Consider the following 26,317-nt stretch of genomic DNA (forward strand, 5'->3'; position numbering starts at 1 on the left):
GCCAGGGAATGAACTGGGTCCCTCTGCATCCCAGGCAGATGCCCCGCCACTGAGCTATGACCCCAGCCCCAGCGGGTTAGGACCAGGCAGGTCTGAGTCCAATCGCCCCACAACTCCTAACTAGGCACACCTGCCTGGGTCTCAGCTACATTCGACTGGGTGGACTGGATGGGGCTGTTGGCCCTGCAGCGCCTCCTAGCGAGCCGTGGGCCACTGGGAGCGGACGTGTCCGCTTGCGGTCGTGCAGCCTGACCCAGGAAAAGCTGCTGCCAGCCCGCGCCGGCCAGCCAAGGCCGGGGGAGGGGGGTCGTAGAGGCGCTCTGGAGGCAGGAGCGACCAGTGCAATGCGCCCCGCCGCCGCCGCCGCCATCTGCCTTTGCACCGGGCGCTGTGTCCGTCAGCTGCGGCAGCTCTGAGCTCTGCCCGGAGGGACTCCTGGGTTGGAGCCCGTCCGGGCGCCCCGTCGGGCACGTGTCGGGCAGCGACCGCGAGCCAGGCGGAGCCGGTGATGACGCCGAGCTGCAAGGGCGGGAGGAGGCCCCAGCCGCTGCCGCCACCAGCTTGTCCCACCTGCAGCTGCAGCTGGCGAGTCGGGCTGGCAGGCGCGCCTCGACGGGACGGACGGACGGACCAGGGCGCGCTCCGGAGAGCCCTGCACTTTGCTGCCGCTGCTGCTGATGGGCCCGGCGGGGCGGTTGCCGGCACTGCTGCTTCTCCTGCTCCTACTCCCGACGGGTGAGTGAGCCGGCGGGCCAGGGCAGAGCTGGTCCCGTGGAAGCAGCAAGTATGAGTTGTCGTCTTGGCTAAGCAGGGTCTGCCCCGGTCTGCATTTGAATGGGAGGCCACATGTGTGAGCGCTGCAAGATATTTCCTTTCGGGGATGGGGATATCTTATTCCTTCCCGTCCCCTATTATCCCCCAATTAATTCTCAGTTTCCCCGCTCTGGGAAGAGTCTCTGCATGAGGTCCCAAGTTCCCTCCCGGCACCTCCAGATAGGACTGAGAGAGACTCCTGCCTGCAGCCTTGGAGAAGCTGCTGCCAGTCTGGGTAGACAATCCTGAGCTTGAGGGACCAAGGGTCTGACTCGGTCGAAGGCAGGCAGCATCCTTTGTTCCTAGCCAGGGTCGGCTGGACCTGCTTCCTTCTCCTCTCCAGCGCAACTTGCTCAGAACAAGCGGGCTGCCAAGTCTCAGCCAGCCACGACATTTGGGACGAGAGTCCAGGCTGGCAGCACGTCCTCAGGCTTCCAGAGGAAGCCCTCCTCCTCCTCCGCCAGAGCAAAGCAACGCGATGTACTAGCGGGCACCTTTGGGCACAATGGAGGGAGAGCGCCCAGGATCCCAGGCTGGGTCCGGCATTTCCAGGGGAAAGGGCTGCGACCCACAGCCTGTGGGTTAGGAAGGCTGGCTGCGAGGGCATTTTTCACACAGGGCTTTATTAAAGCCCTGTAGCTGACATCTCCTCTGGAATGGAGGGTGTCTGTTCACATCCAGATTTACCCCGCAGCCCCTGCAAGCTACCGGGGAGCAGTTCACACGCAATTCGGGTCTTTCGCTCTGTTAGAGTGTAGCCTGATTTCTATCTGGGGTTTTTAAAAAATCCACTTCTTGCATTGGTTTTTTGGGGCGAGTTTGCAGTCAAGCCTGTTATGTGAAAACACAATCGAACTGATCGGCTGATGGCCATCGGCTAAGGCAGCCCCTTTGTGTGTTTCGGGGGATGCCCCTGATGAGCGCCTGCCTGGCATGCAGAAGGTCCCAGGGTCACTCTCCCATTCTAAGGAAAGATCTAGGAAAGACCCCTTTCCGCCTGTCATCCACCTGGCCCCTGCCTGGCTTTCTGGACCCATCCATGGCCTGGAAGCAGGCTTGGAAGCGGAGAGCTCCCAGGAGCTTTCTCAGACAGCTGGCTTTACCGCAGGTTTTCTGCTAGGCTTTACTGCGAGTTCGGATTTATTTAAATAAAACCTGCGGCAAAAAGTGGATTTTTTAAACAGATATAAATTGGGCTATGCTCTAAGGTGCAATGAAAACCCCAAATTGTGTGTGAAGTGCTCCCTGACAGCTCACAGGGACTTGGGGGTAAATTTGGCCAATATGTGAATGCACACCTCCATTCCAGAGGAGATGCAGACTAAAAGCCGGGTGTGAAAAACTTCCAGGACTGATCTCTCTGGGCTGGTCAGAAAAAAAAGGTTCCCAGGCAGGAGCAAAACAGGGCAGGCTTCTCCCTTTGCCTGGAAGTTTTTCACTTGGGGCTTTTAAAGCCCTTTACCTGGCATATCCTCCATTATGGAGGGTGTGCATTCACATCACATATCGGCCAGATTTACCCTGAAGTCCCTGCGAGTTATCAGGGAGCAGTTATTTTATTTATTTTATTTTATTCATTCATTCATTCAATTGCTATACCGCCCTTCCAGAAATGGCTCAGGGTGGTTTACACAGAGAAATAGATGGCTCCCTGTCCCCAAACAGCTCACAATCTAAAAAGAAACATAAGAAAGACACCAGCAACAGCCACTGGAGGTCCTCTGCTGGGGGTGGATAGGGCCAGTTACTCTCCCCCTGCTAAATAAAGAGAATCACCATGTTAAAAAGGTGCCTCTTTGCCAAGTTAGCAGGGGTTAACAGTTCACACACAATTCAGGGTTTTCACTGCGCCTTAGAGTGTAGCCTGATTTATATCGGGGTAAAAAAATCCACTATTTGTGTCGGTTTCGGGGGACAACTTCGAGTTTGCAGGAAAGCCTCCCAGTAAATTCACGGTAAAGCCTGGCTGCTGCTGCCTCATCTCAGAGTGGGCAGCCCTAGGGTATGTGTGAAGGTGATAGCTTCAGAGATTCAGATCAGTCCCACTGAAAGCAGAGAGCTGGGCTGTACTGTCCCTGGACGACACAAGTCCAGTGAATGGTCAGGAGTGTGGATAACATCAGGGGTAATCCCAATATTGATCCATATATTTACCCACAGAGAAGGTAACTTTGAATTTAAGATGTGCTCCCCTAAAAACCAGAGGTTAAATCTAGTTATACCTGTATACCTGTATAAACCGCCTTGGGGTTATCTTTTTAACGAAAGGTGGTATATAAATGCAAAAATAAATAAATAAATAAATATTTACCTGAAAGGAAGAGGACTCTGCATTTAAGATGACCCCTGATTTCTGACATCAAAGGACTTGGAAAAAAACCTAGGCTTGTATTCAGGTAAATACTGTAGGTGTAGATATTTATCTTCGTATTCATCTCTAAAGAATCTAGTCCCTAAGCCAGGAAGGATACAGTATTCGGGGGAAAGAGCATTGCTTTGCAATCATTGCTTTGCTATTCTGTTGTACCGACACAGTTCCTGTTTTTAGACTTGGTGCTTCCTTGTTTTGGTCTGGGGCATCTCACACCCATATTCTGAGCATTGACTGTAGTGGCAAAACCTGAAACATCTGGCACAATCCAGCCAAAAGGAAGCACTTTAAACTCCCCTGGATTTCCTTGGATGTTTTCTGAAGTAAGTCCTACTAAAGTCAGTGGGACTCCTTCCTTGGTAAGTGTGCAGAGGACTGCAGCCCGCAGGCGATTTAGAAGCACTTCCGTTTAACCCTGTCCACCTTGGGAAACGAGACCGTACCCTTTTGTTCTTTTTATCCTGCATTTGAGGGCTGTGAGAAAGGTATGCATTGACAACATGACTCTGCAAACACTTAAGGCAGGGGTTCTCAAACTTGGGTCCCCAACATCTCCAGATGTCATGTCCCCTGCTAACTGGGCAAAGAGGCACCATTTACTGTGGTGGTTCTCTTTATTTAACAGGGTGAGAGTAACTGGCCCTGTCCACCCCCAGCACAGGACCTCCAGTGACTGTTGCCGGTGCCTATCTTATGTTTCTTTTCTGATTGTGAGCCCTTTGGGGACAGGGAGCCATCTTATTTGTTTGTTATTTCTCTGTGTAAACCACCCGCAGCCATTTTTGGAAGAGTGGTATAGAAATCGAATAAATCATCATCACCACCACCATCATCTTTGGGTAGCAAGCATGAATTGCCCCCTTTGCTAAGCAGGGTGCATATGAATGGGAGACTAGGAGTGTGAGCACTGTCAGATGTTCCCCTCAGGGGATGGGGCTGATCTGGGAAGAGCAGAAGGTTCCCAGTTCCCTCCCTGGCAGCATCTCCAAGATCGGGCTGAGAGACTCTCCTGCTTGCCCATGAAGACAAAGAGGTTTATTGTGGCAGGGGCTTCCCAGATGGCCTCTTGCAATTCCTTCACGATGTCTAGGCTTGCTGTCCATTTTTCTGATCTGGGTTCTGACACTGTGTTGCATACGGGCAGGGTGCCGTTCGCACAGCCACAGCCTGTTTCGGATCTTATCTTGACCTTTCAGGCTTAGCTCGCCATATGTCCATCGTGAAACAGGTGGCTTTCTGAGTTTTGAGAAGAGTTTGCAGGCTTGCTGGGATTACTCAGAAGTAAACAATTTAGTTCAATGGGCTTCCTCCTAGGTGAGAGTGCATAGGATTGTGGCTATAGAAGTGTGGCTTGCTTTTTTGCAAATTCACCGAGGGGTGAGGGGAGGAGGCGAGGCAAAGCTGTCCGTCTCGCCCCCTCTTCTCCCTGGGGGAAGTGCTTTGTGGTGGGGTTGCTTCCTCTCCTCCTCCTCCTCTCTCTCCCCTCAAAACCTCAGTGAGGGAGGAAGTGGGGTGAAATCTAAGGCAGCTAACTCTGACTTCCAAACTTTAGGGCTACCTGTCGGATTTCACTCCACTTCCTCCCATGCAGTCTGGAAAGCACCCAGGTGGCCAAGGGGACCTTCTGCATACCTGGCAGATCTTCCACCTCTGGGCTCCTTGTCGTTCCCCTGAGCTATGGCTTCATGTATGAAGGTGCCTTATCCTTAAGGCAACCACAGGGCTCTGTGGTCGCCAGGAGTTGACACCCACTCCGTGGCACACTTTATGAGCCAGTCTGACTGGCTGCAGCTCTCCAAGATCTCAGCCCTGCTCCTTGGGAGCCTTTCACTGGAAGTTTTACGCACAGCAGTTTTGCCGTGAGGTTTTTGGTTTTAGCTCGCATCTCTTCCAGAATGGAGGGGGCAAGTACCCGTATGGGGGCCCGTGTTCTTTGAACCCTTTCGCTCAATTATAGCTACGCCCCTGGGCCAGATTTCCCCCAAAGTCCCTGCGAGTTATCGGGGAGCAGTCCACACGTACAATTCGGGTTTTCCACTGCGCCCGAGTGTAGCCCGATTTATCTCTGGAGTAAAAAACTCCACAATTTTCAGTGTTTTTTTTTGAGACAGCTTTAAGTTCACAGTAAAGCCTCCCAGCAGTAAAATCTGCTGTGCATAAAACCTCCTAGAGATTAAAAATTCAAGTGGCTTTTGGGAGAGGCTTTTAAAATATTTTTAAAAGTCTGTCATTTCGATTGTGGTTTTAGTTTGGTCTTTAAATGTTTTAAGGTGTGTGTGTGGGGGGGGGGAGTTAGCTTTTTAAATGGTTCTCTATTGTTTCCATTTGATTAATGTGGTGAGCTGCCCCGACAGCGTTCCCTCTAAGGTGTGCACACATGCATGTGCTCACAAGTTTATTGATGTCCGCTCAGTTAATTTTCGATCCCGCTCGGGTTGAATCAGGAAGGCCCTTTGAATGCGCATGCGCACACACTGCCTTGATACTCCCACCCAGAACAAAACTCATGCCGCACAGAGATGAAACAAGTGCGAGAGAACACTGCGCCCCGAGCAATAGCGCACTGGAGGGGTGGGGTGTACATATTTTAAATAAATAAATGCTCCCAGGGAGTGCAAACAGAAAGCACAGATGCTGCCACAGCTTGGTCAAATGCTGCCACAGGCGAGGCAAGATTAGGAAAGGGCATCTGGGAAACGATCTCCCCTTTGCCCGGCCCCACCCCTGAGCAGTTGACTTTTCCCACTGAGTGCTACTTGCTGGCCCTTCACAATCTGGCCACAGCCGCCACCCAGAACATTCTTCTGAACCTGCTTTTATGAATCTTGGCAAAGCAGGACAGTTTATGGCCGGATGACGGGTCGTTTTACGAAGAAGCACGAATCCGGCCTGAGATTGTGGAGACAAATAGAAGTTTGCGAAAACGAATAGGGCAACTGCGACAAATATTGATATACTGTTTTTCAACAAAAGTTCTCAAACTGGTTTACATAGCTAGACAGACAGACAGACAGACAGACAGATAGATAGATAGATAGATAGAAGGTAAAGTGTGTCGTCAAGTCGGTGTCGACTCCTGGCGCCCACAGAGCCCTGTGGTTGTCTTTGGTAGAATACAGGAGGGGTTGACCATTGCCATCTCCCGTGCAGTATGAGATGATGCCTTTCAGCACCTTCCTAGATTGCTGCTGCCCAAGATATAATTAAATGAAACTAAACTAATTAAATTAAATGGCTCCCTGTCCCCAAAGGGCTCTCAATCTTTAAGAAGTTTTAAACCCTGTTCGGTGCTCCAGTGAGAGCTGGGTGGGTGCGGGGGACAGAGACAGCCTTTCCTCCATTCTAAAGAGCAGGCTAGTTCTTTTCCATCTCATCACATCCAGCTGGGGTGGCTTTAAGAGGGGTTTTGATGCATTCATGGAGGACGAATCTATGAAAGGCTGCCAGCCTGAGGTAGGGATGTGTGCGAGATGCTTCGCGCACGTCCTGGGGATGGGGGCGGGACCTGTTTCAAGGGAAGAGCTGCCCTGCTGCCCTCTTTAAAAAGCTGGGCCACACCGATGGGATGCTGCGTCAGCCCGTGGCATCGATGCATGCGCCGTCATTTGCCTGGTCGGCAAAACCATGCTGCGTGCGTCGACGTCATTTGTGTGCCACCGCCACACGCTCCTTGGCGTGGCGCGACGTTTGAAAGAGGACAGTGGCATGGCTGTTGCTTTTAAGTAAAGTTTTAAACACAGCAGCGTCACCAATGGGAGGGTGGGCTCACCAGAGGAGCAGCTAGGACCTGCCTGCCTCCTTTCCAAAGTATCCCTCGCCACGGGCCGAAACGTTTCAGCTGCAGGAGCCCAAACGGTTTTGACGCCTCTCCAAAGAGGCACCAGAATGATTCGGGCACATCCCAGGTCTGAGGGCTAATAAGCCACCTGCAGCCTCAGAGGCAAAATTCCTCTGAATACCAGTTGCAGGGGAGCAAGCACAGGAAAGAAGGCATGACCTCCCCTCTTGCCTGGGGGCCTCTCCAAGGCATCCGGTGGGCTACTGTGAGGAACAGGACACTGCACTAGAGGCGCCTTGGGCCTGATCCAGCAGGGCTGCGCTTATTGTTCTGCTTTATGAATGTATGTACACAGTGCTTTCTTTAACTGGGTGACCTTGTGGCAGAGGTGAGATTCAGGCCAAGGACTTCCAGCTCACAGCTTGTGCTCTCAACTGCCATGCCTCCAGTAGGGCAGGAGGTCCGCAGGTGGTGGTGATGATGAATGGAGAATTTCTTTGCAGCTTCTGGCTATTGCCAGGCAGGGTGGGTTTGATTCCGTGCGCTGGAATCCTGCAAGGGTGTTGCTCTTTTCCAGAGATATAGATATGCCCTTTTATCCACTGCCCTCACAATAGCACAAGCAGGGCGGTGGTTCTGGGTTCTTTTTTTCATTATTTACCCATAGTTAACAGCAAACAGAGGCAGAGCAACTGATGGGAAGAAGGCAGATGTGCTTGCCAGAGCTGCTGTGACAAGACCTTCCCTTGAAACAGGGTCTCACACACCCTGGCGTTTTTGAAGGATAGATTAAAATATTGACACCCCACCTTTCTGGCCTACAAGGTAGCGCGCGCGCGCACACACACACACACACACACACACACACACACACACATCAGAGAGAACATTGGTCAACACCAACTGCCCAATCTCTGTTCCAGGAAACGCTGCTCAAGTCTTGGCTTTTCGTGAGCTGTTTTTAAGTGTCAAACAGGAAGACAGTGTTGGGAAGGATAGGAATAGGAAGTGTTCTTCTGTATCTGCAGTCAACATGCCCTGTGAATTATCATACCTGTGTAGAGATCTCAACCTGTGAACACTGTATGTACACTTATCATACAAGTGTTGAACATAACATGGGAATGGGCCTGTTGAATCTGCTGGGAGAGCTGGTCTTGTGGCAGCAAGCATGACTTGTGCCCTTAGCTAAGCAGGGTCTGCCCTGGTTACATATGAAAGGGAGACTAGAAGAGTGAGCCCTGGAAGAGATTCCCTTTAGGGGATGGAGCCGCTCTGAGAAGAGCATCTAGGTTCCAAGTTCCCTCTCTGGCAGCTTCTCCAAGAGAGGGCTGAGAGAGATTCCTGCCTGCAACCTTGGAAAAGCCATTGCCAGTCTGTGAAGACCATACTGAGCTATATAGACCAATGGTCTGACTCAGTATATGGCAGCTTCCTCTGTTGCCTTCCAACCCAAAACATTGTCCCTGGATGCCAACGCCAGGAGCTTTTTTTGGTGCACCCCAGGGCTCCTGCATTCCCAGAAGTGGGTCTCAGCTCTTCCCTTGGACCAGCTGTCTCACACACCCACCCCATGCCAAATCACAAAGGGCTGTTAAAATATTGCCCCTGCCCTGGCCAGGCTAATCCAGGCCCCGACGTCTTCAGGTAGAATCCGGATGGGAAAGGTTCATTGTGTTCCCAAGGGGGAGTTCCTCACACGCAGGACTCTCATTTCCTTGCACGTCAGTCAGGTTTAAAGGTAAATGATTACCCCAGGAAAGCAAATAAGACAGACGCATTCTTGCATAAAGGCGGCTGTTAGACTAGACTAACAGAGCTAGAGTTTCTTGGCTTGACAGAGCCTCTCCACGAATTCCCTCCCAGCAGGTCACCAGTTCAGACCCTCATGGTCTGTGCTGTGGGCCTTCAGCCTGGCTCAGGCAGCCACATGCCATGTTCAGCACTTGAGGGCTGCCTGCATGCGGATTGATTTCCTCGAAAAGCTTGTGCTGGAAGCAAGAGGAACGGTCTGCCTGTGTGGCTGGGTCTGGGGCAGATCTTTTCACATATCCAGAGCAGAGAGAGACCTCCTGTCTTACGTTCTGCCTCATCCCAGGTAATTCTGGAGCCCGGACCTAAAGGCTTTTGGAACCGCCACACACCCTAAGCATTACCTCCCCCTACACACACACAGGTGCTTGAGGGCACAAACAGCAACTAAACTCACAAGAATGTAAGGATATAAAACAGGTCTATTTATGGTAAACCCCTCCTGCATTTTACCAAAGAAAACCACAGGGGTTCTGTGGGTGCCAGGAGTCGGAATTGACAGACACTAACCCTCAATGCTGCATTTCCCTCCCTTTCCTCCCAGCTTCGGAAGGTAGCCTGGGAAATGGACCTTCTCGGACCCGACGAGGACTCCTCCAGCTGGCGGGGGCCATCCAGTGCACGACGGGCCGCACTCCCTTTGCCTACCTGCGCTACGGGTGCTACTGTGGCTTGGGAGGGGCCGGCTGGCCGAGGGACAAGGTCGACTGGTAAGAGAGCCTCTCTGGATGCTTATGCCCAAGAGATGCCCATGTGATGCCTTCCATGTTCTCTGCATTCAGGGAGAGAGAAGCAAGGCACCGCCTCAGGCAGGCTCTTGAGCACTTGGGAGGGATCCTTTGACCTCCAGCTGGGGTGAGGCGGGGTGCCAAGGACCATGCTGGCAAGTCTCTAGGATGTCTTAATGCCAAGGTGCTAGAGAACCGGGCATGGAGTTGGAAGCACTGAGCTGCCAGAAGGCAAGAAGAGTCCGTGTAGAGGGAAAGGAGGAATTACAGAGAAGAGACAGAAAGCTGTACAGGACGGCTGGTCCTGTCCTTTCCTTTCTTGGCCATCAACCGGTTCTCACTAGGAACTTGATTTGTAAACAGCTGAGATTCTAATATTGCCAAATGTCGCGCCGGGTTCCGTAACCCAAGGGCTCTCGGCGTCGGGTCCCTTGATCATTGAGACAACTCCCGGCAGGGAGGGAGCTGTTGTCCAAGAAAACGATAACTTCCTCCCTTTGGCAGTGAGGGAGAGGCAGATCCCTTGGACTTTGATTCCCTCTACGTTGTGGATGCTAGGCGTTGTAGTCCATCATCTGGGGACCCCAAGTTTGAGAACTAGGGATGCACACTGGTTCAGTGGCTCAAGCAGGGAAGCAGCGAGCGGGATCTTTAAAGAGGAGGAGAGTAGGTCCTTACCTGCTCTCTGGTGCCACATGCAGCTTCCTGCTGCCGTGGTCCTTGTCCCAAGAACCCATGCGCAGCACCCGCGGATGCACGGACACCATATGCATGCTGGTGCCACATGTGGGTTCTTGAGACAAGCCACAGCAGTGGCAAAGATATCTCGTCTGAACCGGTTCAGCAGCAAACCGGTGCATGAACCTTGGTTCGTGCACATCCCTTTTTGAGAACCGCTGCCACAGCCCAAAGCTGGGGCAGGCAACAGACAAGGCTGTTTCTGCTGGTGGAGCACAGAGCAGTTTCCACAGGCCTGTCTAGTGCCTGCAAGGTTTTGTAGAAAGAAGGCTGGACGACACAGGCCTGGCCTTGTCTGCGCCAGCGAGGCATTTCTTGTGTTCTTAAGCAGGGGTGCACAAACTCAGGACAACTGACCTTCACTTTGCAGAGATCTCGCGTAGGCACTCTGGCTTTGTACATTTAACAGACATCAGTGAGTTCTGCTTGGTGGTTTCTTTTAAAACAAGAGCATGTAAGCTGGGTCAGCTCACCCCTGGATCCGAATGTGCAAACGTGGCAGAAGCACAGTCCTGACTACGTATGTGCCGCGGAAGCCTCAACCATAAAGAAACCACATCCTTTGAAAACTACTGATTTAAAATGCTAAAAATATAGTCAGTCACTTGCAATCAGGCTGGTGACCATCTGGCTACTGCCTTTTTAAGTGCTCAGAAATAGAGCTTGCAATACTTCTGACCCTTTTGTGCAATGAGATTGCTGCTCTTAATTGCTCTGCCAGGAGGCTCATGCTTGTCTCCAGCTTACCTCATTTGCAAACTTAATTGAGAGCGCTTCCCGGGTTATGTTCCCGACAAATCTGGATGGAGATTTAGGCTAGCAGGCCAGCTTCCTGTTTTTAAGGTGTGGCATTGGTGAGTTCGGAATAAGGTCCTCTTTCAAGGCCCTCATCGCCTGCTCTCAGAAGAACGTGACCTCTCGGCATACTTGAGATTCTCTGCCTTGAGGTTTTAGCACACTTCAGCTCGTTCATAACTGTTTCGTCTTACATCACTCTCCTCCTGTTTGACACTTAAAAAGCCAAGACTTGAGCAGTGTTTCCTGGAACAGGGATGGGCAGATGGTGTTGACCAATGTTCTCTCTGATTTTTTTTCGTGTGTGCAGAATGAGTTTTGTTCTGGGTGGCATTATCAAGGCAGTGTGTGCGCACATGCACTCAGAGTGGAACCTTCCGGTTTCAGCCTGAGCGGGATCTAAAATTAACTGAGTGGACATCAAAAATGTGTGAGCGTGCACACATGCCTTAGAGGGAATGCTGGGGTTGACTAAAACTCGCATAATCCCCAGCTGCCTGGGAGTTGTGGTCAACACCATCTACCCATCCTTGTAATGGGGAACACTGCCCATGAGATCCACTGGCTACAATCTAGCACACATTTTTGTTATGTGCAAGCCCCTGACTGCTGGAGAAGGGTGGTAAGATTGTTGAGTTTCTAAACAGAGAGAGAAGAGAGGCAGGGGGTACCACGAGAGAGACGTTGCACTTTGGCACTGCATCAAAACTTCCCAGAGCGGCCCCATCTTCTGAGGGGGATACCTTACCGGGCTCACACATGTCGTCTCCCATTCAAATGCCTAGGACGGATGGGAGCTATGTAGTCCAAGATTGGGCAAGACAAGCCAATGACCCGCTTCTGTAGAAGGCAACTTTGTTTTTATGCTTGTGTTTTTATTTATTTACTAGTATTTTTTAGCCCGTTATAATAACGGGCGCTAGCCTTCCCTTCCCCTCCCCCTTGCCTCTTTCCTCTCCCTTGCCCCTTCTAATTTTTTTCCCCCGTCCAGTTTCCCTCTCCGCCGCAGCTCATGGCCGAGGTTCTGGGCTCCGGGCCCGCCGCCACCATTCTCCCTCCCACCCCCGCCTGCCTCCATGCCCGCCTGCCTCCATGCCGCGGCAAGGGCCCCTGGGCCGGGCGCCGCCGTCCTTGGAGTTTGTGGCCAGCACGGGCCCTTCTCTTTCGGCCTCCGTGCCACCGCTGGTCTCCCCGGCCGGGCCAGGGCCGCCCGCCACTGCCGGCCTCCACTCTGGCCCCCCGCCGGCCCAGTCTCTGTCTCTTCTGGCCGTGGCGGCGGCTCTGCCGCTGCCTCGGCCAATTTTCTCCGCCGCGCCTTCCCGGCTTCTTCTGGGCAGCCGCTTGGCCGCCCAACATGGCCGCCAGGTGCCGGCGGTTGTGTCTCCCTGCCCTGTTCTGGGCATGCGCTTCGCGCATGCCCAGAACAACCATCGGAGGCACGGACGGACACCAAGCCTTTTATTATAGAGGATTTTTAAAATCAGATTTGTTTTTATATTTTTAAGCTCCATGTTTCAATGTGTCTTTTTTATCATCTTGTTTGTAAATTTTCTTGTGAGCCGCCTTGGGGTTTTCTTAATGAAAGGCGGGGTATAAATTTGACAATAAAAAAAATAAAAAAAATAAACTTTGTGCTCCTAACTGCAAGACCTCCTTGTTTGGCTGCTCCCAGGTGCTGCTTTGAGCACGACTGCTGCTACGAGGAAGCCGAGAAGGCCGGCTGCGCCCCCAAGACGCAGTGCTACACCTGGGAGTGCGAGGGGAATGCTGCCAAGTGTGGTGAGTCTGCCCTCCCCTCTCTGGGAGGAGCACCGCTGGGCACGGAGAGCCGGCAGGCAGAGCGCGCCGCTTCGCTCTCTGGGCCAGTCCCGTGCGCTTGCGAAGCCTGTCTGGCCGTTGTCCAGGCTGGGTCCTTCGAGAAAGCAGGGCAAAGATGACAAGCCAGGCCAAGCAGGGCAGAAGCCACGAGAAACCCATTCCTGGGGAGGGGAGGTTATGTTGGGCCACTGCAGAAAACAGAGACCCTCTGACAAAATGGGCTCTAGCCCCAAAAAGCTCAAAAATCGTGTGACAAATGAAGGCCGGTCAGTCCTGTACTTTAACACCAGTGGCCGTTAGGCCAACTGTGCTGGCCTAAGAGAGTTGGGATCCTGGACCAAGTTAGCAAGGAGAGCTGGTCTTGTGGTAGCAAGCATGACTTGTCCCCATAGCTAAGCAGGGTCTGCCCTGGTTGCATAAGAATGGGAGACAAAATGTGAGCACTGTAAGATACTCCCCTGAGGGGATGGAGCCACTTTCCCTCTAAGGCATGCACAAGCTCACATGTTTTTGGATGTCTGCTCAGTTCATTTTAGATCTCGCTTGGATTGAATCAGAAAGGCCCCATTCTGAATGCACGTGTACGCACACACACACACACACACACACACACACACACACACACACACACAGCCTTGATACTGCCGCCCAGGACAAAACTCATTCCACACAGAGATGAAAAAAATTAGAGGGAACACTGGATGGAGCCGCTCTGGGAAGAGCTTCTAGGTTCCAAGTTCCCTCCCTGGCAGCATCTCCAAGACAGGGCTGAGAGAGATTCCTGCCTGCAGCCTTGGAGAAGCCTCTGCCAGTCTGTGTAGACAATACTGAGCGAGATGGACCAAGGGTCTGACTCAGTAGATGGCAGCTTCCTATGTTCCTAACACAAGATAAGAGTGAGACTGCTGGACAAAGAACACGGAGAGGTGGAGTCCCATCAGCATCTGTGGCAACAATACCAGCATGCACCAATCACACAGGGCATGCCAACAACTCCCCCGCCTGGGCCAAACATAGAAACCTGGCCTGGGCTACTTGCTTTCCAAACCAGGGTCTGGGTGGCAGCGCATACTTGGACTTCCAAAAAGCTGTTGACAGTCAGAGTTCTTTGACAGTCACTTGCTTCTGGGAAGAGATGCCTAGGATTGTGTAGCATCCGTGTTACTCTTCAAAGATGCTTCTGCGGCCCTCAGCCTCTGGACTTCCAGAAAGCACACGAGGGAAAATAATAAACATTTACTCTAGCTACAAAGAATATTTCTCTAGTTATAAAGGCTATATTAGAAAGTAATTAAACTATATTTCTCTAGCTCCATTTAAAGATCAGGCAGTCAACAGATGATCAGGGCCATTTGGTGACCGCACAAATTGCCTTCAACAGCTTGGCTGAATTTCGCTTCTTGGTCTCCCCTTTTCTTTTCCAGAACATATAGAAGACCAATGCCAAAAAAAGGCCTGCGAGTGTGACCGCAAAGCTGCCAAGTGCCTGGCGAAAGCCCCCTATGATGTCAAGAACATCTTTTGGCCGGACGCTCTGTGTGGCAAGGACAGCCCCAAGTGCAAAGATGACGATTAAGGCGGGCCTGCGCACACTTAGGCCAGCCCTTCCGGACATGTCCCCACATTCCGTTACAACAGCAGAATCTCCCTTTCTAACTAACTGAATAAAAACGGCCTCCTGTTCCCCCCAGACCAGACAAGGTGTCGTCTAGGCAGGGCACTCAAGCTTTCCTGGGAAGTCCAGCCGCTCTTAAATTAACCAGGGATGTTGAGGAACTTCCCTGGATGGATCCCAAGGGGGTTCTTGTCAGCCAAAGAGCAGAATGCAGAAGGGACATAGCAGGCTGCAGGGCAGCACCTCTTTCTGCTGCGTCCTCTCCACTCCTGGTGCATTTCATTTCAATTCAGCAAGGAAGCCCCCACTTTGAGCCTGAAGGCTTCTGTACTTGCCAGAAAGGGCTCGATCCAGTGCATGTTTGCAGCTGCTTACTTGCAAGCAAAAAATAAAATAAAATAAATGTCTTGGATACAGTGTTCCTTCTAACAGGGATTCCCAGATGTTGACTACAACTCCCAGAATCCCCAGCTGCAATGGCTTTTGCTTGGGGACTCTGAGCGTTGTAGTCAACATCTGGGAATCCCTGTTAGAGGGAACACTGCTTGGATACCAAAGCAAGAATTTTCCAAGGCCTGTTTTTAGCCCTGCAATGAAAAACTCATGGCTGGTGATGCAAAAGGCAGCATTACAGTGTAGCAGCAAAGAGTAACATATTGCAGAAAAGTCTCATGACAAAGAATATGGAATAAAAACACAGATAACTTATGTCAAGCGACATGTGACCTTGTCTCCTGAAAGTGCTTACAGCCTTGGAGCCTTGCTAAGGGACCTTGGGCCAGTCTCTATCCCTCAGTTCAGCCTACCTCACAGGGTTGTTGTGAGGACAGAGGGGAAACTCTCTGGGCAAAGTGCAGTGTAATAATCATCATCATCAATATTAGAAAAAAATCTTTGTTTAATTCTTAAAAATGTTCATGTGCAGATCTGAAGATCATCTTAATATAAACGCAGAGTCCTTTAGTGGGGACACACAGCGGATCTTGGTTTTGGCTTACACTGAATCAAAGAGAATGTAGGTGGCATTTTATATACAGAAACAAGCACTTCACAGTCAATATTTACATCATTTTCCTTTTAAAAATAATTATTGCAGTTGGCAAATAGAAAATTAATGTAGCAACAAAAACTTCCCCAAATCCATACAAATATCAGGATAGGGAAAGGAACAGGGCTACGTCTGGTCTGGAGCCGTTTTAAAAAGGGACCACTTCCGAAAGTGTCAAGTACAAAACTAACTTCACATCACGAACTATGGAAACCACCTGACTACTTGGGTTTTTGTCAGGACTCCCAGATTACTTGCAGAAACTGGACAGCAGCCCGTGCGCGCCAGTCACGGCCAAGACCCCCTGACATCAACGGGACCCCGACGAGTTCTGTCTCCCGGTGGTGCTCAGTCGTGACCAGCTTAGCTTGGACCCTGCCCGCTGCCAGCAGCATACACACAACCCGTGCTCCGGTTTGCCCCAAACCAAAATGCTCCGATGGTAGCAAGGCTGGTTTCTCCTCTTCCCGGGAAAAACCTCCCCCGCCTACTACAGTCCTTGCTGCTGAAAGGGGACTTGCTGGGAAGCAGGCACTTTTAATTAAACACAAAATCAGCAAGAGTCGATTCACCATTGGAAGAAGAACGCGAGTGGTCTTTTTGTCAGCGACCTGCTGCCCAGCAACTCAGGAGCTCAGGCCCAATCAGAGCACCTGCGTCTCCAGGCGGCGGGCCTCGTTCACCACAAGGTCAATGTTGATGATGGGGTTAAAGTACAAGGCCCAATAGAACAAGCAGTTGCAGATGAACTGGGGGATGATGGGCCAGAAAACGGCCACCAGGAGTCCCTGGGTTGACACCTTCCAGAAATGGCTCCACATCCGGTGAGGAATCGTCCTGGAGGAGAGAAACCACGCTCTCTTACTGGGTCTGCATTGTGCTCCTGTCCATAGGCAAAGGCACAGGGTCTCAACCCCCTCATCACGCACACCACAGAGTTCCGGGCAAGCAAGTGGGGTTGCCCCCAGCCAAAGCACTAACTGGCTAAGAGAGAAAACTGCTCTTGCACACAGTAAAAAGTGGCAGGGAAGGCTATGCCAGGATAGCCAGGGAGTGATGCCTTTTGGAGGTGGGGCTGGAAGCAAGCAGTATTGCACTTGGTGCACATTCTAGCTTTGCTTTTCGCAAAATTGGGGGCTGGTTCTAAAAGGAGAAATAGTTTCGTTTTCAAACTAGATGTGGTGCTCCCACAAAGACACTTTTAGCAGCAAAGAGGCCTCCCCCAAGAGCTGCACAGTGGCTCGAGCTGCAGGCTCCTAACGCTCGTGAAACATGGATCACTGGTCCATCTAGCTCAGAAGGGCGACACTGACTGGCAGCAGGCAGGAGTCCTTCCCCGCCTGATCTGGAGATGCTGCCAGAGACGGAAGCTGGGACCTTCTGCATGCAAAGGTCACTGAGAGGTGGGCTCATGAAGAAGGACGGCTCTCTCTCAACTCAACGTCCAGTCACCAAATTAAAGCCCCAAAGGAGGAAACCACTTTTTTCTTCTTGGAAAAATGTGCAGGCTTTAAGCAAACCAAGAAGCAAAAGAGTTGTGGTGTCACCAGCCAAGACCCCATGCCTGCGGTGTATCCTTGCTGCTGTTTGAACACAGAGCATCAAGGATACAGCGGAGAGCTCCCTAGCGGTCCTGGAGGTTGCCTCAATGGCCCTGTCTACAGGGGGCCAGCTATACTGCTGCCACCAGAGTGCTGGGGTGAGAGGGAAGGCCGCTGACCTCTTGCCCCTTCACCCTTGGAGCCTGGATCGGGAGTGCTCTAACCCCAACTGGTCCCCCAGGAAACCCAGCCGAGATCTGAAGGCGGCTTACTTCAACTCCCTCCTTGACCAGAGCCTCCAAAAGGAGAAGAGCTCCAGCACAGACAGCAACATGGCATTGACGATGATGAAGCGAGAGGTCCAGTAATGCACCTCCAGCCAGTCCCACGCGAACTCCGCGACGAGCTGATAGGGCAGGAAGGAGTACTTCACGAGGAATTCCCGCCACTGCTTCCAGGCAGGCTCCTTCAGGTCCTAGAGAGAGAGAGAAGTCATGCCAGGGGCGCACCGTTAATTCGGCAGAGGGAGGCAAATGTCTCTGCGGGGCCCTCCAAGGCCTGTCCTTGCCACCGTCCCCTCTAAGCCAGGCGGCTGCAAGCGCAGAGCCTTCAACCCCGCCATGCAGCGATCCCAAAGAGCCGCTCACTCGCCCTCTTGCTGCCTCTGTGGCTGCTGCTCCTGCCTTGAGTCTCCTCACCCTTGCTGCTTGCTCCACAGCTGCCCGCACTCCCTTTCCCCGCTAAGTGTAGTATAAATCCTCCCCCTCCCCCTTCATTGCTCTGCTCTCCCCCCTCCACCTTTGCCTTTCAGAGCCCACGTGGCAGCGGCAGCAAACAGGCAGTGGGACTCCGAGCAGAGGCTGGAGCCGGTTCCCCTGATCTTGCCCTCCACCTTTGCCGTTCCCCGGATGCATTTCTGGGCGTGGCGCTAGGCATTGCATTTGGGGTTTTAACGGAGGAGCATTCAGCCCTATCAACTCCCATCGGCAGAAAGAAGGGGTGAAGGCCAGCAACAGGCTGGCCGCCTGTTGAGAGAACAAGGGAGGCTTTGAATGGATCCTGTTCCCTTCGAACAAGACTCTCTGATCCCATCATCCTAGAACTCCACAGGCCGGGAACCGTGTGAGCACAGACTCGTAGCATGTGCCTCCACGCCACTGCCAAGACTTGCCCTGGGGAAGCACTGTTTGACACAGGAGCATTGTCGCCCTGATGAAGACATTTCCTGGAATGCATCCAATGTTCAAAATAAGCATCATTGGGGGGCTGTTTTTGGTGCTGTCTTCCCTTGTGAGGCTCATGCTGTCATCTCCCTTCTGTTTGGGAGGTGCATCCCTAGAGGGCCAAGCCCCTGGGCCTGCTGCTCACCCCTTACCAGCAGTTTGGCGATAACGTCCTCCAGCTCCTCTTCCTGCACAGGGCAGATGGTGTGGATGAAGGGCACGAAGACGTCTGTGTAGTCAAACAGGTACAGGTACAGCATGGTGAGCCTGGGGGAGCTCTTCAGGGCATACAGCAGGAAGAGCGACTTCCCGGGATGGACAGCCTGAGGCGCAAGGGGAAACACAACACGGAAAGGGGAGAGCTAGCCGTTAGTTGGAACGTGTGCATGCACAAGAACAGCAGAGAGCAAGCTCTTCGGCAAGGTGGCTTCTGCCAAACAAGATTTGCACCCATCCCTTGATTTCTTGTGAAGCTTGCTCAGCATCTGTCATAAGGTGCAGGCCAGCCACTTTAAGAATGAGTGACGGGCGTCCTGCATAACCCTTGAGTCTGTCGAGAGGCAGGCTCTGCTTTCCTTCCAATTGGCGCTTCAAACTAAAGGCGGGCGGTTGTTTTGGGGTACCATGGATCATGAGCCGCAGAACGAGACACGTAGAATCTTCTTCGTGGGCACAACCAGAGAGCTTCTCCTGCACAAGCCCCATGGAAATGAAGGCCCGCTCCTGTCCAATTCCACAAAGCAGAGCCTGGGCCAGAGGCCTCTTGGCGCTCAGCAAGTGACTTCTTTGCATCATCAGCTCACCTTGTACTCCCAGAGGTTCTGCGGCGGCTTGACCCCCAGGGCCTTCACACGGTCCAGCTCCATCATAATGGCTTTTCTGTGGCTCCCGTTTTCTATGTGGTAAGGAGCCCTGGCGAAGTCTTCATCAGTGAGCGTTAGCAGGAGCCTGTAAGAGCCACAGCTGCAGTCACAGGAGAAATGCTCCCCGCCCCATCCGGCCACATCAGGCTGCCAAGCCAAGGCATCACGTTCAAGCAGGGCCAGTACAAGTTAGGCCTAAGGGACCGCCTGCATCCACATCAAAAGCCAAGTGTATCTGCCTCTTCTAGAATTAAGACAGGTTCCTAGCAAGGCAACTAACAGGATCCTATTACTAACAGACAAGCTATGAGCTGAAAACTTACTTTGAACACACCCCCTTTTGCCTCACTGTCCACATCACCTGAGGGACACAAAACCTTCGATAAGCAAGGCACTACAATGAAGCCTCTCCCTTCTCCCCTCTCCGCTGGCCTCAGACCAGCTGGGTCTTCCTCACCTTCCATTCACTCTCTCCAGCAAAAAACTCTCCTTGTAGAGGGAAGCCCAAGGTCCCAGTTGTCCCAGCCAGTGAGTCACCTCCTCAGCTGTCCATTTGGAAACAGGCTTGTGGACCAGGAGATCATCTTCTGACTCCCGGCTGCTCCAGTGATAGCCAAGTAAGACCACCTAGAGAAAAGTCAGATTGCCTATGAAGGAGGATGTGTACAGCAGGGAGGTCCATCCAGAGACTGGTTTTAGAAGATTCCTGCCCCACCGTTCTTCAGCTGAGTCCAAGGCGACTCTTCAGCTATGGAAGACACAAGCAAAGTGGCCACTTTAGGCCAGAGGAGAGTTCGGGGCTTGGAGCGAGATACTGACTTGGATTCGGATTCCTAAGTGACACAAATCTGTGAGAGGGAAAGGGAGGAAGGGAGGTCGTATCTCTGGGCTTTATACTCTCAGGCTTAATCTGCATGCCAGGCACCCTGGCTACTGCAGAAAAGGAAGGCAGGTAAGTGGAAGGATGAGGGGAAGCCAACAAGCTCACATTCTAGCAAGCAGCAACCATGACGGGGTTCTCTGGATCTTTCCTGCTCGGGGGACTAAGGCAGTGGTATAGCATCTGTTCTGCATGCAGGAGAGCTTAAACCCTCACACCTCCAGCTAGAGCTGGGAAAGACCCCTGGAGTCTCCAGAAACCTTGGAGAGCCACTGCCAGTCAGTACAGACAATGCTGAACTGGAATCTCTGGAACACGTAACAAAAGGGCCACATGTGTAAAGAACAAACCAAAGCTAGCAATAAACCGCGTGCAAACAGCAAATATATATAAACATACAAATTCAGAAATTAAATAATTATATTTTTATATATGAGTCCTAAATTCTTTAAAATATATCTCTTAATAAACATACATATTTCAAAAGAACACCTGGGCAACTATGGACATTTCTTGGTGTTCTTTTGAAATATGTATGTTTATTAAGAGATATATTTAAAGAATTTAGGACACATATATAAAAAATATAATTATTTAATTTCTGAATTTGTATGTTTATATATATTTGCTGTTTGCACACGGTTTATTGCTACAGCTGGAATCCCTGGCCGCATCTCCAAGTAGGGCTGGGAGAGATTCCTCTACAACTCCCATAATCCCCAGCCACAGTGGCCAATAGCCAGGGATTATGGGAGTTGTAGGCCAACATCTGCAGGAAGGCCGAAGTTGAGCAGCCCTGCAGTAGACAAAATTGTGCTAGATGGACCAAGAGTCAGACTCGGAATAAGGCAGCTTCCTGTGTTGCACAGTCTCACTCAGGACAGGGCAGCATCATTTGTGGTGGGCAAGAACATGTCCTTTGAAGGTGCAAAATTCCTCTCAAGAGGCCTGTTCAACGGTTAAACATGTTTCTAACTGCCTCTTCAAAAAACATCCACCTTCCAGAAGTCCTTTGTGCAACACAAGCCCAGCGCCGCCTACAGGAAAATGCCAAGGAGCAAAACATACCGCCACACAAGTTAAAGCTGTCAGAACTCCAGAGAAAAATCCCCCCCCACGAGGGTTAATCCTTCCCACATTTGGCACTGCAGATGTCTGATCACTTCCATATTTCTGAAAAGCTGCAAGGCTCTGAGACACATCACTGTTTTGCTGGATGTCGTCTTTGCGCTGTTCAACGGCATCGGGAAACAGCTTTTCAATGGCATCTCTAAAAAAGAGAAAGCAGGGAAGAGCTACTTTACAAGACTTCTTTGAGCAGATTATAAGATTCAAAGACAGATAATCCACTCATATATGGAAGAGCATTTTTACATTTGCAACAAGAAAGCCCGTGCCAGACACTTTATTTCACAAAATGGCACTCCATTTCCATTTATTTATTTATTTTTACATTTTATATCCCACTCTTCCTCCAAGGAGCCCAGAGCGGTGTAATACATACTTGAGTTTCTCCTCACAACAACCCTGTGAAGTAGGTTAGGCTGAGAGAGAAGTGACTGGCCCAGAGTCACCCAGCTAGTATCATGGCTGAAGGGGGATTTGAACTCGGGTCTCCCTGGTCCTAGTCCAGCACTCTAGCCACTACACCACGCTGGCTCCATTTAAGCAATGATTCCGCTATTCAATATTTTTCTATACAAATAATTTTGGATTTGATGGTACTGATACAGCCTCTCTGCCGCATTTAGCTTTTATATTCTGTTTTGGAATATAACATATTTAGAGACGCCTTTCAATAAACATGGGATTAGAAATAAAAACTAGAGCTCTTGAGGTCCATTTCGAACCAATGCTAAATGTTAGGAATGTTCATGAACAGTTCATTCACTCCCCAGGGCAGGGGGTACCTTACCTGCTTAGGTATCCCCTTAAAAGCACAGGTAAGGAGCACCTTACCTGCTTGCCCCAGCCATGAGCATGCTGACACCTTACCTGCACCCCACCCATGTGCATGCCGATACTAATCGGGGCTGCAGGACAAACCAAGCACTGGTGGGGGGAAAGCAGCAGGTGGGGGTGAGCCGGTAAGGAGCTCTTTACATGCTTTTTAAAAGGCACACACTCGCCCGCCGATCAAGCAGGTTCAGACACAGGTGTTCAAGCCAGTTCAGCGCTTCCTTCTGGAAGCGCCGGACAGGCTCCTGCACACCCCTACTAAATGGGGGACAGGACTCAAACCCGTAGCCAGCCAGGAAGCTCCCTGCATGTCTCTGAGGCACCTACTATCTTCTGGCCCAACCTACTTCACAGGGTTGTTGGGAGAGTAAAACTGAGAGAAACCCATATGCTCCATGGAGAAAAGGCGGGATACAAGCACCTGATAAAGGAAGTCTTTCTGCTGGTCCACCTGGGTGCCTCCCTTTAAAGCCAGTGGAGGCAATCAGGATAGCTCTATGGCACTGCCTGTACTCCAAGGAAGAATAATACAACACTTAAATGCCAAAGGTAGTGAGGGGCATATAAGGCTCCAAATAGGAAGTACAGGATAATGAAAAATATGAAAAGCCTAGCGCCAGTAATTCAGCAGCAAAACAGTCCATCTTAAATGCCAGACTAAGATTGCACCACATGTACCAGCAGCCTTCGCAGCCATCACCTGAGGAGGATGTTGACCTTGGGGAATCCTTCCCACTTCTCCCTGCATTCTGGACACTCCGTCTTCCTAGAGGACATCCACCATAATGCCAGGCAATGTCTACAGAAGCTGTGGCCACAATTCAAGGTGGTGGGGTTGACCAGGATGTCATAGCAGCAGTGGCAAGAGAATTCGCTGACAGAGATCTGCCGGCTGGTCCCAAAAGCAGCAGCCGCTGCCCTCCGGTCCAGCCTCTCCGTTTGTACTTCTACACCTTCCTCCATATTCTCTTGGCACCTGACGCAACCAGAGGACAGTCCTCACGTTCTTCAGTCCTGCAGCACATTACGGATTCTGGAAGAGAGCCAAAGGAGGCAGTTTAGTTTCTCCTTGAAACAATGCCTGATAAGGCAGAAAGATCATTAGTGCAGTGGAGAGGAGAGGCCACTCAGCGCAAGGGAATCCTGAAAGTGAATACTGCCGTCTCCGCCAGCACGCAGTCGCAGGGGGCCTGGGCTTCACTTCAGGAATTATCCCACAGAATAAGTTAATAAGGACTGGGGTGTTCATTTGCATAGCACAGGCCATTCGGTGGCACTGGCAAATAATGGATAGGGAAGCAGCTTCCCAACTGGTGTTTCCTGAAAAGAAAATGTCATCGAGGAGATTTGCCTCCATGTAGGGAAAAGATGCTCATGGTAGGCCCTGTCAAAAGACACATACAGAGTTAAGGCTCAGTCAAATATTGGCTGAATGGGCAGATGCCATCCCAACCCTGCCATGTGTTCTATCCACTCAGCTGATATTTGTCTGAGCCTTAACTCTGTGTGTCTTTTAACAAGGCCTGCTATGAGCATCTTTTCCCTACATCCCCACTTGTGCATGAAGGAGCCGCTGGAAAATGGGGCAAAGACAATTGGTTGACTTAGGAAAGGGCCTGTCCCTAGTTCCCACCCGCCACATTCACCTTCTATGGCACATGGGCACAGATAAGGCCTCAAAAGAGGTCATGGGCAATGTTCCCTCTAAGGCATGCTCATGTGTGTGTACGCACACGTTTTCTACTGTCGTATTCAACAGCTGGAAATCCCTGTTAGAGGGAACACTGGTTCCGTGCACACCTGGGTGATGGGGTTGCTTTAAGCAGCAGGGAGGGTGCCCTTACCTCCCCCACCATGTTTCCCCCTCTGGTGTTGCTTCCAAAACTGCTGTCATGAGGCAGCTGTATACCCTCTTGGTCAGTGTCATACCAGAAGTGGCAGGTGCACATGTGCAAACCACACACATGCACCCACCACTTCCGGTATTACTCTGACCAGGGTGGCAAGAGAGGGTATACAGCTGCCCCACGACAACGCTTTTGGAAGCAGCGCTGGAGGGGAAAATGCGGCGGGGAAGATAAGGGCGCCCTCCCCACTGCTTAAAGCAACCCCCTCACACCTGCGAACTGGCTCAAACGCCTGTCTTTCGAACAAGTTTGGCGGTTTGTGAATAGACCACCAAACCGGTTCATGCACACCCTCAGCCTCTGGTCCTACTATGGCTTCAAATGAAGAGAGAAAGGAAGCCATTTACACCTTGAAAACCAAATACCTAAAACAAATAAACGAACAAAACTAAACACCAAATGCAAACAGCATTAACTGTGGAAATAAATATCAGCATACTTTGAACCTGTGGTTGGGAAAGACAGACCAAAAGTTAATATAACTGCAGTTCATATCCTCCTGAATGAAGAGATTCTACTCTCTCCCTTAGAAAGCAAAACAAAACAGCAGCTCCAGAATGCTAACCCCGTTTACTACAAGTCATGTTTCTTCCTCCCAGGGATTTTATATAAGTAGGGGAAAGGGGATTTCCTTTCTAGTGCCTGGTGAGTGGAACTGCAACTCTTTTTATACATACAGCCTGCACCACAGACAAGGGTGATCGCTCAGAGGATAACAACAACAATAATGTGTAATGTGCGCAGATACACACACACTATATATATTTTTGGATAATTTGTGTTTGTGCAAAATAAAATTATACTTCTAGATTACCTAGAGATACCAAATTTTTAATTAGCTGAAAGCACTACTTTTTACACTGGAATAAGCTTGGGAAAAGGTTTAATTTATTGTTTTAAAGGACTCCTGAATATAATGAGCATATTTTAACTGTTATTGTCCTCAAATTTTTAAAGCTCAGTGATGTTTAACGGATCAATAATTCTAAACCCCACTTAAAGCCACCCAAGGTCTCTCTAATATATATATATATATATATATATATATATATATATATATACACATATACATACACACACACACACACATATTCACACACACACACACAAACAAACAAACAAACTGCCCTGAGCCATTTTTGGAAGGGTGGTATATAGATCAAATAAATAAACATATAAATATACACACACACACATTATAGATAGCTAGATAGATAGACGATATGCACACACTGTGTGACACACACATACAATCACACACACTTCATCTCTCTCTCACACACACACACATATACACACACACGGCGGGCTTGTTATATTTGGGAAGTCTTGCTATATACACACAAACACTCAACACTCCTTTATACAAGAGACCAACAAGCCCCCATCATCCGCCCCCCCCCCCGCCGAGATGGCCCAATCTGTTGACTTAGGAAAGGGCTCGTCCCTCGTGCTCGCCCCCAGGCGCTTCCCGGACATTGCCCCTCCCAGAGGATGACGGACGGAGGGGGGGGGTCTTCCCCTGCGCCCCCTCCCCGCGGCTCCCCTCACCCTGGCAGGAGCATCTCCGTCCCCTCCGCTGAGAGCCCCGCCGGCACCTAGTTCCGGTCGCGCCGCCGTCACACTGAAGCGGCCCTCCCGCGGCGTGGAAGCGTCTGCCCGATGACTAAGCATAGAGGGCCAGACTTCCTAGAAGGGACTTCCGGGGACTTCTGCAGCCCTGAGCTGGAGAGACCTCGCCTCTCTCACCCGCTGATGTCCTCGAAGGGGGTCCTTTTACAAGAGCCCCCGGCATTTTGGGGTGCGGCAGGCAGGTGTCTGCAAGATCTCAAGTATTCTCGCTCGTTGGGCGCCCCAAGGAAGAGCATCCTTCCGCCTTCTTCCTGGTTTTCAGAAAGCACCTTCTCTGCCAGAGAACCTATGCCTAATAAAAGCAATGGATTCATCTGCAGAACTGTTGTTTAAAATAAATTCCTTGTGCATACAGCCCTATGACACACCCCAGGAGAAAGAGGCATCCCGTTGTTCAAGGCAGTCTTCATGGTCTGCAAGGATTATCTGGCAACTCAGCAACTTAAGAACTAGTTCTAGCTCCGTTTGTCTGCACCAGCCTTGCATAACTTAAGGCCCCAGGGGCCAGTTTTGGCCCAGAGGGACGTTTTTGATGGCCCAGGTAGCCAGCAACAGCAGGAGACCCCAAATTTGGCATTTGTGTGAGGCCGGAAAGGTGCCCACTTGTTACCTGAGAATTAGCTAAAGCAACGCCCTTTTAGATTCCTAGCTGAACTGAGCAAGAGTTTCCTTCGTTTTGTGAGTTGTTTGTTCCCACACAGAAAGCATTTGGTCTGTTCTCACCCTTTAGCTGCAACTAGCCTTGGAAATCGCAACAATATGTTAATCGCTATGCCTTCCTGCATGTTCTGGTTAT

General features: G+C 50.9%; 2 protein-coding genes across 4 annotated transcripts; one reads left to right on the plus strand and one right to left on the minus strand.

Annotated features, from left to right (window-relative positions):
* Positions 1-224: 224 nt before the first annotated feature.
* On the plus strand, positions 225-15,394 carry PLA2G10 (phospholipase A2 group X). Of its 2 annotated transcripts, XM_053276956.1 has the most exons (4): positions 565-735; positions 9,319-9,484; positions 12,708-12,814; positions 14,278-15,394. In XM_053276956.1, exons 1-4 carry the CDS (start codon positions 678-680, stop codon positions 14,427-14,429), a joined length of 483 nt encoding a protein of 160 aa, XP_053132931.1. In that variant the 5' UTR covers positions 565-677; the 3' UTR covers positions 14,430-15,394. The 2 variants fall into 2 exon arrangements, with proteins under 2 accessions (XP_053132930.1, XP_053132931.1); XM_053276955.1 differs by lacking the exon at positions 9,319-9,484 and having other exon boundaries at positions 225-735.
* BFAR (bifunctional apoptosis regulator) lies at positions 15,349-26,269 on the minus strand. 2 transcript variants are annotated; one of them, XM_053276954.1, is made up of 8 exons: positions 26,132-26,269; positions 22,683-23,015; positions 21,092-21,293; positions 19,601-19,770; positions 19,084-19,228; positions 18,433-18,603; positions 17,330-17,532; positions 15,349-16,353 (listed from the first exon to the last, which is right to left on the minus strand). In XM_053276954.1, exons 2-8 carry the CDS (start codon positions 22,943-22,945, stop codon positions 16,161-16,163), a joined length of 1,347 nt encoding a protein of 448 aa, XP_053132929.1. In that variant the 5' UTR covers positions 22,946-23,015; positions 26,132-26,269; the 3' UTR covers positions 15,349-16,160. The 2 variants fall into 2 exon arrangements, with proteins under 2 accessions (XP_053132929.1, XP_053132928.1); XM_053276953.1 differs by lacking the exon at positions 26,132-26,269 and adding an exon at positions 25,441-25,580.
* Between the last annotated feature and the right edge of the window lie 48 nt (positions 26,270-26,317).

The sequence above is a fragment of the Hemicordylus capensis genome, chromosome 13 (genome assembly GCF_027244095.1).
Source record: "Hemicordylus capensis ecotype Gifberg chromosome 13, rHemCap1.1.pri, whole genome shotgun sequence".
NCBI classification, from domain to species: domain Eukaryota; kingdom Metazoa; phylum Chordata; class Lepidosauria; order Squamata; family Cordylidae; genus Hemicordylus; species Hemicordylus capensis.